Source organism: Aedes albopictus, chromosome 3 (assembly GCF_035046485.1).
Source record: "Aedes albopictus strain Foshan chromosome 3, AalbF5, whole genome shotgun sequence".
In the NCBI taxonomy this organism is placed as follows: domain Eukaryota; kingdom Metazoa; phylum Arthropoda; class Insecta; order Diptera; family Culicidae; genus Aedes; species Aedes albopictus.
In genome coordinates, this window is record NC_085138.1 from 327061626 (window position 1) to 327073833 (window position 12208).

Below are 12208 nucleotides of genomic sequence, written 5' to 3' on the forward strand. Positions count from 1 at the left end.
GCACAAGGGGCGTGCGCATTGTTTTTTTAAATCATGTTTAGGTTGGAAGCAAAAAGGAAATTTTTTCAATTTGGAACAAAACTGATACGTTTTGCAAGATACATATATGGCCAATGCAGGAAATAATTATTTTCACTCATTTTTAGTCGGTGAAGTGAAAATATAGATGTTTATGAAACAACCCGGACCAAAAGCAAGCAAAAACGCTTTCAATGATCGACAAAATAAAGATTACCGATGTTTTGCATTTGTTTCGAAGTAATTGTACATATCCTTTTTTTTTAAAGAAATATGAAATAGAAATTCTTTTCGATTATTAGTAAAGTTTAAGAAACCAAAAACTCATTAGCTCACCCCTCGGAATTACAGATTGGTTGTCATTTTCAGTTTGACATTGAATTATGACATCCAGGTACTTTTTAGTTGGCTGACAGCCCAACTAACGGGGCCCCAACTAAAAAGTCACCCAACTATTAAGCCCCCAACCAGCGAGTCATGACTGTATATTCTGGCTTTGACCCTCGATTGGACACATTGAGCCTGGAAAACTCAATCCAAGAGAGCGTGTCTAAGATCAGAGATATCAAATAGCTGGAATTGAGGATCTATGATGAAAATGTCGAATAGTTGGAAATCAGAATCTATAATGATGAACGTTGAAGGAAGCGATTGAATATGTTCTGGCTTTGACCCTCGATTGAACACATTGAGCCTGGAAAGCTCAATCCAAGAGAGCGTGTTTGAGATCAGAGATGTCGAATACTTTGAAATCAGAATCAATAAAGAAGAACGTTGAAGGAAGCGATTGAATATGTTCTGGCTTTGACCCTCGATGGGACACATTGAGCCTGGAAAACTCAATCCAAGAGAGCGTGTTTGAGATCAGAGATGTCGAATAGTTGGAAATCAGAATCTATAATGAGGAACGTTGAAGGAAGCGATTGAATATGTTCTAGCTTTGACCCTCGATTGAACACATTGAGCCTGGAAAGCTCAATCCAAGAGAGCGTGTTTGAGATCAGAGATGTCGAATAGTTGGAAATCAGCATCAGTATTGAAGAACGTTGAAGGAAGCGATTGAATATGTTCTGGCTTTGACCCTCGATTGGACACATTGAGCCTGGAAAACTCAATCCAAGAGAGCGTGTTTGAGATCAAAGATGTCGAATAGTTGGAAATCAGAATCTATAATGAAGAACGTTGAAGGAAGCGATTGAATATGTTCTGGCTTTGACCCTTGATTGGACACATTGAGCCTGGAAAACTCAATCCAAAAGAACGTGTTTGAGATCAGAGATGTCGAATACTTTGAAATCAGAATCAATAAAGAAGAACGTTGAAGGTAGCGATTGAATATGTTCTGGCTTTGACCCTCGATTGGACACATTGAGTCTGGAAAACTCAATCCAAGAGAGCGTGTTTGAGATCAGAGATGTCGAATAGTTGGAAATCAGAATCAATAAAGAAGAACGTTGAAGGTAGCGATTGAATATGTTCTGGCTTTGACCCTCGATTGGACACATTGAGTCTGGAAAACTCAATCCAAGAGAGCGTGTCTGAGATCAGAGATATCAAATATTTGGAATTGAGAATTTATGATGAGGATGTCGAATAGTTGGAAATCAGAATCAATAATGAAAAACGTTGTAAGAAGCGACTGAATATGATCTGGCATTGGACCCTCGATTGGACACATTGAGCCTGGAAAGCTCAATCCAAGAGAGCGTGTTTAAGATCAGAGATGTCGAATAGTTGGAAATCAGAATCAATAAAGAAAAACGTTGAAGGAAGCGATTGAATATGTTCTAGCTTTGACCCTCGATTGGACACATTGAGTCTGGAAAACTCAATCCAAGAGAGAGTGTCTGAGATCAGAGATATCAAATAGTTGGAATTGAGAATCAATAATGAAGAACGTTGAAAGAAGCGATTGAATATGATCTGGCTTTGACCCTCGATTAGACACATTGAGCCTGGAAAACTCAATCCAAGAGAGCGTGTTTGAGATCGGAGATGTCGAATAGTTGGAAATGGTAACATTTGAAGGGATTTAGAAGGAATGATTTGAATAGGTTTTGACTTTGATGCTCGTATGGAAACATTAAGCCTGAAAAACTGGGATCAGAGATTAAGCATAGTGGGAAAAGAGAATCTGTGTCGAAGAAAGCATTTGATGTGATTGAGGATGTTACATTTTTCCGTTTGTTTTGTTTGTCTGTTGATGGTTGAAGGTTGCTTGATAATTACATACTAAATATCTTGTGAGATTTCTAATTGGGTTGTTTAATGAACAAAATATTGCTATTTTCTATATCCTAATAGAAAGAGCTCATTTTTCTGAGTATAGCGTGATTTTTTTGCGATCCAATGCCTTTGTTTTGATGGTTAAATAAACAAAACAGTTTTTATTTTTGTGGATAGAATGACAGTTCAATCGATAAAATGACAGTTTATCCCGAACAAAAAAAAATCCCCATACAAACTTCAAATGCATTTGAGAAATAGTTCCCGGGCATCAAAAATGATGAAATTTTGGATTTCAACTAACTTTTGGACGGAGATTCCGATTATGGAATAATCTGGAAACCCCTAAAGAACCCAATTATGTTTCTCTGTGATACTATCCTTGGGTTAAATATCACGTTAATATGAATTATACGAAATGAGAATTTCGTGATTGGATTTCTTAATTGAATGATTGCCGGATAAGTTTCAGCCATGAACGCATTTTAAAATTTAGCTTTGAAGTTGTGTATCTTTAGAACATGTGCTTTAGGTGCTGCGATTTTCCTGATATTGCTAAAGTATGTGTACTTTTCGAGTATTTATCCACTTGTTACTATTAATTTAATGTTTGCAGCTTGATTTGATGAGCGTCGCAATTAGATCAGCAAGGATTGACGTTTAAAGTAGTTGTAGTTAAAAATAAACATACTGAAACGTACAAAATAATGCTGAAACTCAGTACCTTCAATAATTTTAAATTGATTACTTTAGGCCACTTTTGGTTTTATGATATTCTTTTTATTGCGTGTGTTTCTGAAAACTAGTTTTAAATTCGAAACAAAGAGTAGGGAAGGAGAAGGATGTAGTGAATGGATGATTATTTGTGTAGTTATAAAATGAATTTTGACACAGCATTTTCTTGAGTGTATCAGTATGACACAAAACGCACATCGTGCAAACCTATCTGACTGATTTGGCGCGCATGCTGCAGAAGTCTTGCGGTTGGCTGGTATGTACGTGGGTATGAGTGTGAGTGAGATGTAAATGAATGACGATGCTCTGCGTCGTTGGCCTTCGATGGGAGAGACACCGTAGACGATGATCAGTGGAGTGCGCTCAAAGAATGGAAGAGTGAATGAAAGAGCGAAGAAACTCTGAAAGGGGTAGAGAGTAAATGGATGGTTTGAAGCGGAGCGACAGTGCGATGTTTATTCAGTCTATTGACGATGCTTGTAACTGATGGTTGCGCGTTGTATGTTTTTGAGAACCGTGTTTCGGCGGAAACTAGTGAACTGTGTGATTGTTTTAAGAATGGTGAATTTCTTTGGAATTTCGTTGGTGTTAAGTTCACAGTCCCAAACGAAAAGGGATGGATACGACAGACCCTACTACCGTTTACTAATTGTACTATATCACCAAATTTTGTGAAGAATTTTCTACTTCTGTGGATATTGCTTTAATTTTAACCTATAATGAAGGTAATTAAAAGCGGCACCAACAATGTTTATGAGACTGGTGTCAAATGACAGCCCTTATTTGCCCTGAATCCTCTTAGATCCACGGTGAATGGTGCCTTGACGGTATCTAAATTCAATCACCTACAACAGCTCATTTTAGAAGGAGTACCTGAGAATATGATATATGTAAAAACTTGTACGGCTAGACCAGTTCTGCAAAAAAAGTCACGGAAGATCGCTATTTTTTTGAATATTCAAGGTAGTCACGGACTACCTTTGAAAAATACGTTTTTCGCATTTTTCGAAGGTAGTCCGTGACATTCACCTTAAATATTCAAAAAATATCGTTTTTTTCGTGACTTTCATGCAGAACTGGTCTAGCCGCACAAATTTTTCATACACTCAGAAAAAAATCTAAACTAAATAGTATAAATCCCACACTAAATCAATTTCGCCTGGTTGACCCCAGGCTTCGTATATATGGAGGCTATACTCTCTGAGTATAACTTTAATATACACATGTGCTAGTATAACTTCGGTCTACCGAAGCTAGTATAACCGAGATTAAGTTAATTTTCTCTAGAATTTGTTTTGTTTTGCTTTCATATTTGGAAAAGAAATATAAATACAGCGAATTAAATTTATTAACTAAATAACTTTCTAAATAATACAAAGTTTTATATATGTTGCTCCGTTCCATTCCCGTCTACAAAACCAGCACTCTCTAGTTGTTACCACCAATCGTCAGGAACTGCGGCTTCAGGTCTCCCAGGATAAGCCGAGCCAGTTTGGTGTTCTTCAGGCTACTTCCACCGCCGTGAATGACCACTTTGCTGCCGGAAGCGGAAGATTGTAATCGATGCATCCACCGGTTCGGTGGCTTCCGTGACCGGTATTATGCATCAAGTTTCGGCAGCACGGGAACCGTGGCTACGTACATGAAAACCAGCATCTTGATGCCGGTGCCATTCAGGTTTCCATTTGCTCACTTTATCCGTGGTCGTACTGATCTTTCATTAGAGCGTTTCCGCCGATATTCGTTGTGCTGTCCGGTCCGGGTACCCACGGAAGTGCCTAAAAACGGGTTTCTTAGATAACACTGCTTGGCGATAATATTTTGGGGAACTATTTACCTGTTTTTACAACGAACTGCAAGGTAGGTGATGGCACACATTTCCGAAATCGAGGAGAACGTGCCTCTGGAGCCGACCTACTGAAGGTAGGCGATAGTGAAAGCAGGATTGCCGATTATGGAATCGGCGTAAAGAACCTCCAGGACTTTATATTGTTATGAAATTCCTCCTGGCCGTTGGTGATTCGACACGTTTAAAATTTGATGTTTTATTGAATACACCGCGTAAAATAATCGCATGTTATTTTTCCGCAGTATAACTTTTTAATAGTCGCAAGTATACTCTTTAAACTGAACAAAGTGTAAATGCAGAGAAAACAAAAATGGTATCAAATAAAACCGAACTAAGTTTTATTTCGTTTCTGAGTGTACACCGTATTCTCAGGTTCAACTTCTAATATGAGCTGTAGCTGTAGGTGATTGAATTTAAATAGATATGACGAAATGAATTTTTCAGCACTGGCTGAGGTCGATTGAAGAGTTTGCCGTCGCTGAACATCAGGCGGGTTTTCATGAGGGCCGATCAACGATGGATGTAGTGAAGCGAATGAAACACGAAAGACTGCGGTGTGCTGGACACGTAGCTCGTATGCTGGGGGAACGACTAGCTAAAACTGTATTCAGCAGAGAACCCGGGAGAGGCGGTCGGCTTCGTGGTAGGCCGCGCACGATTTGGCTTTTTGCAGTTGAGGAAATCTAACAGTTCAGGGCGACTGGAAGCGATTGACCCAGGACCGAAACCAGTGGAGGCATTTATTGCTGATTCGGCGTAGAGTATCATCGAGTATCCAGTAAGCAGCTTTTGTCTCAGTTGAGATGTTACGCCAAGAAGGGCAGCCTATCTGAGTATTTTTGCTTCGACAACATGCAAAAAGGTTGATTTCCTAGTTTATATTGTGGTGTCGCAAAGTAGAATGAATTAAAACAACGCGGTAATAAGTATAAAACTAATTATAATAATGAATCATTGGTAGTGTGCAGCACATTATTTAATAAATAGGGAGCGTCTATAAATTACGTAAGGACTTATGATGGTAGGTTTGAGACATTTTACGCGTTATTGGGACATATTTGTTTATTTTTTCATACAAAGCATCTTACAAGGGGGGATGGAAAGTCGAAAATCAATTAAGGTTATCTTACGTAATTTATAAACAACCCCAAACCAGTCAGTATGCACTTTCTCCACCTCTTAGTTTCTAGGGATCCTAGGGATACGAATCTTTCCATCTTTGTAAGCCCCAGTAAAATCACCGTTGGTGAAGTCCACCTTCACCTCCTGCACGATGCCGGTGTTGTTCTCGATTATCAGTGACTGCTGCGGACATTCTTCCTGACGATCCTTTACCATCTCCGTGATGTCGTACTCGTAGCTATCATCGCTGTCGTCGTCAATCACCAGTGCGGGGGCCGTATAATCGAACTGCCTCCGGGTAAACTCCGACTGCACCTGTACGTGTGTGAGCTTTTTTGGTCCATTTCGCGGGATACGACTAGCCGCCTCCTCAGTCAGATACAAACTGGGCACCCAATCTACGTGTCCATCTTCGTTCAGCTTGGCGCTTTGACCTGGAACACAATAGGGCTTTAGCTAATTCCGAAGCAAAAAACTTTTCCGTCTTACCTGTTACAAAATGATAAGCACAAACGACGTGGTAATCGAAGCGCTTCTGGTCCGTCACCCCCAGCACCTTGCACCACATTTTCCGCCTGGTAGTGGAAAGCGCCTCGAACGTTTTGGTCCGACGATCAATTTTTGGAAAGTGGAAAAACTTGATCGAGTTCGGGGGCATGCCTTTCAAATTGGCTCTACTTTTGCAGCCACGCACGAAGCAGGTTCTGGTCACTGGACGGCAGAAGATTTGGAATTAACTACCGATTGAGAGCTGATTCTGCTGCTGAGTTGTGAATTCTACTTACTTTTTGGTTGTGGATCCGAGAGGAAGGCAAATTAACTTTATTTTACACAGAATTTCTGCGGAAAATCATGAAAAAGTTTGTGCTCTTCAAAATTTAAGAATGTAAATAATAACAAGGCATTTGACTGACTGAGATGAACTTCGCGAACTTCGCCTTCATTTCACAAACACATGCGCACTCAAATTCATGCAAACACTCTAGTAAAATGCTACTAAAGTGCTTGCTAGCAATGTTTTTTATGTTTATTTTGTGATTTCTGTTCTGATTCTGATGGTGTCAGTGGTGTGGTAGAATCGTTGACTCTACACCTCAAAATTGAATAGTCTATTTTACGAAACGACAACAGTGTTGATATTGATATTAACACTCACGGGCTTCGGCGCGACCTCCTGTCAAATTTTCATTCATTACGAGACGTTTCGGATCAGCTGATCGCTATTTAATTTAATTAGCGATCAGCTGATCCGAAGCGTCTCGCAAAATGGCTAATTTTGTTCCGGTTTTAGGAACATCCATAAATTACGTCACGCAAAAATCGTCTATTTTTAACCCTTCTTCCCCCTATATCACACTTTTTGTAAGGGACCACTGCATTTTTTATATGGGTCGTCACACAGCTGAACTACCCTCCCCCTCAAAGCGTGACGTAATTTAAGTACGTTCTCTTATTGGCTTTACTCCAAGGGTTCGTTGAAATATTACGGAACGCTAAGGGGGAGGGATGGATTCTAGCGCTGCGTTATGGGTTCATTCAAATATTACGTAACGCGAAATTTGACCATTTTAGACCTCCTCCCTCCCCCACGTAACAACTTTTGTATGAGAAATTTTGGAATATTGTATGAAGCGTAACACAGCGCTTGACCCCCTCCCTCCCCCCTTAGCGTTACGTAATATTTGAACGAACCCTATGCCTCATACAAAATTTCAAAAATTCCTATACAAAAGTTGTTACGTGAGGCGGGAGGAGGGGGTCTAAAATGGTCAAATGTTGCGTTACGTAATATTTGAATGAGCCCCAAATAAATTAGTTTCGTGCCAGGGATACTCTACTTGCGTGTAAGTTCGCACGTAAGATTTGTGTTCACGCGGAGCGCGCCAAATGAACGCCAGATGAACACCAGCACGTGTTGACCACTCTCAAACGAGACTACCAAGAACACGTCAAAACGACAAACATCGCAGAAAAATAAATCGTAAACACAATTCTTTTCTTGTTCAATGCATCCAATGGGATTTCAGGGATTTTAAGGGGCATATCAGAGCCAGAGGGCTCAGAGGAATTTAAGCGTACTTCTGAGGTCTTTTTTGGGGGATAAGAGGCGTTTTGATGGGTATCAGTGGCATTACAGAGAATTTTAGGGGCCTTTCGAGGGGTTTTCTTTACATGGAGTTTTCGAAACATTTTAAGTGGGCTTTTGGAGTGTTGTTTCAAGAGCATTTCTTGATTGAGTTTAAATAAGGGCGAAAGTAACATGAGAGAGTTCTCTTCATCGACTCTCTCTTCTTCAAATTAAAGTGACAAGATGCAAGCACAGACAAACAGACGTAACTCTTAAAGGAAATTCCTCAAATACTTTTGCCCGGTGTCTTTTTCATGAGCACACTGCACCTGTTGGTAGAACCGCGCGAGACACGGTCGGCCATGATGGATTTCGATTTGACGTTTGTCTAACACTCACACTACTAAACAAAGCGCCTGTAATTTTCATTTGCATCATTCAGCAACGTGTACACTGACAAACGTCAAAGCGATCGAACACTAGCGCCTCTGGTGGAAGGATCGCGCAAACCAAATGAAATTCGAATTGATCGTTAAATGCATGTGCCAAGCCGTTTTGAAGAGAGTTACGTCTGTTTGTCTGTGATGCAAGTATGGTTGCACTTTTTGGTCATAAATCGCTAGGTTGCGATGCAATCTAGGGGCTGCCCATAAACCACGTGGTCATTTTTTTGGGATTTCTCAACCACCCCCTCCCCCCCCCCCCCCCCGCGTGGTCATTACTCCATACAAAAATTTTTTTTTCGTCCATACAAAATGGTCATTGGCCGAACCCCCCCTCATGACCACGTGGTTTATGGACAGCCCCCTAGCGTCTAAGTGTAAAAAAGTTCAATTGAATTTGTATCTTGTCACTTTAATTTGCAGAAGAGAGAGTCGATGAAGAGAATTCTCTCATGTTACTTTCGCCCTTATTTAAACTCAATCTAGATTTTCTTTGTATCTACTGTAGGAGGAGAGTAGTGTCAGCAGTAGTGTAAATCAGCAAATGTGCGACCTTTGGATCCGGAAAGTGACGGTAATGATCGAGGAGTATGTTTCACTTTGACAACTGGGAGTGATACTCTGAGTGATATACAGCAGGAAGATGGATTGTCGACACCGGTTGCACAAAGCACATGACTAACTCAGTAGAAAATCTTAATTGGTTGGTGGAACCCTTGTGCAAAAGAAGTGATACTAGCGGACGGAAATAAAGTGAGAGCAAGAGGAAGCGGAGAAGGAAAGTTTGTTGGAGTTGGACTGAATGAAGATCCCGTTGAAGTGAAACTGAAGGAGGTGTTATATTCTAGATTTGTTGGATTTCTGGTTCGAATAAGAGTGGAATGCCAAAAACTATGCTTGAGGAAGTTCCTCCAAGCATATGTCAGCCAACCCAAAGTGGACGAGGAATAATCAGACAACGTCTGATTTCCTCCAACCCAGCTCCAAAATCGAGATTTCTTTCATAAGCTTCGATGGTAATCCTACCACTCGAAGTAACAACAACAGTACTCAGAACTCTTAGAAAACATAAGATGATTTATTCTACGAGAATTCGGTACTTCTTACAAGGATACATAATCGTTCTTTGAGGGCCCTACTACCTACCGGACTACATGTTACATTAGTGATGGCTGACTAGCTATAGGGCACCGCACTGTTTTGATTTTGTATGGGATTGTGACGTTTCGTGGCCTTGTTGTTTACAAAATTTCTGCAAGAGTGAAAGAGAAGGAGAGAATTCCATGCAGTCCCCTATGGTGTTCACTGCCAGGCGAGCGAACGTGAGAGAGAGAGACAAGTGAGAGAACTGAATCTAGTCTACGCCTACCGCTACCGCACGGGCACGAGATGTGTCCCGAGTAAAAATTGATTTCCCTACTAGAATCAATATTAAATTAATAATTGTATTTTAACACTTCCCCTCAATTTTTCATTTTTAGCAACTTTGTGAATTTATCAAATTTAACTCTTGCTAGGGGTTTTGTTAAATAATCAGCAATTTGCTCATTAGTCGGTACATATTTCACAATAAGCTTCTTCTCTTTGATTTGTTCTCTAATGTACATAAATTTCACATCTATGTGTTTCGTCCTCTGATGTTCTCTTGGCTCCTCTGCAATTCTAATACAGGGTATGTTGTCTTCAAATATAGTGAATGGAATTGTTTGGATTCCAATCTCACTCAATAAATGACACAACCATACTCCTTCCTTAGACGCATTGCAAAGAGAGACAAGTTCTGCTTCGGTTGATGAAAGGGTCACAACTTGTTGACGCTTGCTGCTCCAGGATACGACGTTGCCATAAACCATGAAGATACATCCTGAATTCGATTTCCGCTCTTCTTCGTCGTTCGCAAAATCGGCATCTGCATATCCGACCAACGCTGGTGATTCATTCGATCGTTCGTATACCATACGCATCTGCTTCGTTCCTTTTAGGTACCGGAGAATTCGTTTCAGTCCAGTCCAGTGTTCGTCACCGGGATTGCTCTGAAATTGACTAAGAATACCAACTGAAACCGTTATATCTGGCCTTGAGATCAAAGCCAGATATTGTAAACAACCAAGTAATTCTTTATATGGCTGACTTGTTTGATTTGCAGATTTTCTCCATTTGATATTCGGATCCATAGGAATGGTAACCGGGTTGCAATCCGACATACCGAATCTTTGCAAAATCTTGTCGATGTATGTTTCTTGGGTTAGAGTCATTTCTCCAATAGCTGCATCATAATGAATATCCAATCCGAGGAAATTGCTCACCTCATTCAGAACCTTCATTTTGAAATGCTTTGACAGCTCATTCTTGACCCAACGAATATCGTCCAACTCTTCCCCAAAAATCAAAATATCATCAACATACAGGATGATAATGATTTTTCTGATTTTACAGACATAAACACAAGAATCGCTGCTTAATCTCTTGAAGTTCATGGAGGTCATTGTTTCGTCAAATCTAATATTCCAGCTTCTTCCAGCTTGCTTCAGACCATAAATGCTTTTGTTAAGTTTACAAATTTTGCCACCTTTATCAACCAAAATAGGTAGCCTCATGTAAATTGTCTCATCGAGAACCCCGTTCAAAAAGGCTGTTTTAACATCCATTTGATGGATGAACCACTTCTTCTGAACAGCAATTGACAAAAGTGTCCGCACACTGGTCATCTTAGCAACTGGCGAAAAAGTTTCACAAAAATCCATACCAGGACGTTGCGAACAACCTTTTGCCACGAGTCGTGCTTTATATCGAAACGAGTTATCATTCATCTTTATCATGAACACCCACATTGAATTAATGGCTTTTCTCCCTTTTGGAACACTGTCAACTAATGTCCAAGTGTTGTTCTCTGACAATGATTGTAACTCCTCTTCGATAGCCTCTCTCCATTTTGGCCAGTCGTCACGTTGCTTAAGTTCGTTTATGTCCTGTGGTACGTTGTTAATGCAGTTCGTCGCGGAAAAACAAGTCTCGAATTCATTTAGCCAACCGGGAGCTCTTGTGCTCCGTTGGCTTCGACGCAATACAGCTTCGTTTCTGTCTATCTCAGCATCAAGGTCCGATGTGGCTTGCTCGAAATCCTCCGACGATGTTACACTGGTTTCGTCATTGTCTGGAGTCAAATCTACTTCAGTTTGATCACACTTATCAATAACTTCAACAATTGGCAAATCTGCCACATTGTCTTCGAAGAGATCACGATTATCCTTCGTTCGATCACAACCATCGAAATAAGATTTAGACTCGTCAAATACGACGTCTCTCGAAACGACAATAACTCTTTTCGAGCCGTTCCAAAGACGATATCCGTTAGGAGCATATCCCACGAAACCCATTATCTCACTCTTTTTGTCCAATTTCGTGCGGCGTTCTTTGACGATGTGTGCATAAGACACACATCCAAACACTCTGAGATTTTGCACCCTGGGAACAGACCCGAACCACATTTCGTACGGCGTTTTGGCTTCATGTAGCGTACTGGTTGGACTTCTGTTTGTCACATAGGTTGCGGCATAAAGAGCTTCTCCCCACATTTGACTCGGAGCACCACTGTCATACAGCATACTTCTTACCTTTTCCATGAGAGTACGGTTCATACGCTCACTCACGCCGTTTTGTTGAGGTGTGTATGGGGCGGTTGGTGCCATCAAAATTCCTTTACCGCGACAGAATAACTGGAATTCGTTGCCAAAATATTCTCCTCCA

The 12208-nt window shown here is 40.6% G+C and overlaps 1 protein-coding gene across 1 annotated transcript; it reads right to left on the reverse strand.

Moving 5' to 3' along the window:
- Positions 1-5751: 5751 nt before the first annotated feature.
- On the reverse strand, positions 5752-6894 carry LOC134291537 (uncharacterized). Its single transcript, XM_062859425.1, has 3 exons — positions 6736-6894; positions 6440-6661; positions 5752-6384 (listed from the first exon to the last, which is right to left on the reverse strand). Coding segments are annotated over exons 1-3 (600 nt in total). The 5' UTR covers positions 6737-6894; the 3' UTR covers positions 5752-6007.
- Between the last annotated feature and the right edge of the window lie 5314 nt (positions 6895-12208).

Coding starts and splice junctions, on each gene's coding strand:
- LOC134291537 (XM_062859425.1), bottom strand. Junction 6,385..6,439: donor TGCTTATCATTTTGTAACAG/GTAAGACGGAAA, acceptor ATTGTGTTCCAG/GTCAAAGCGCCAAGCTGAAC.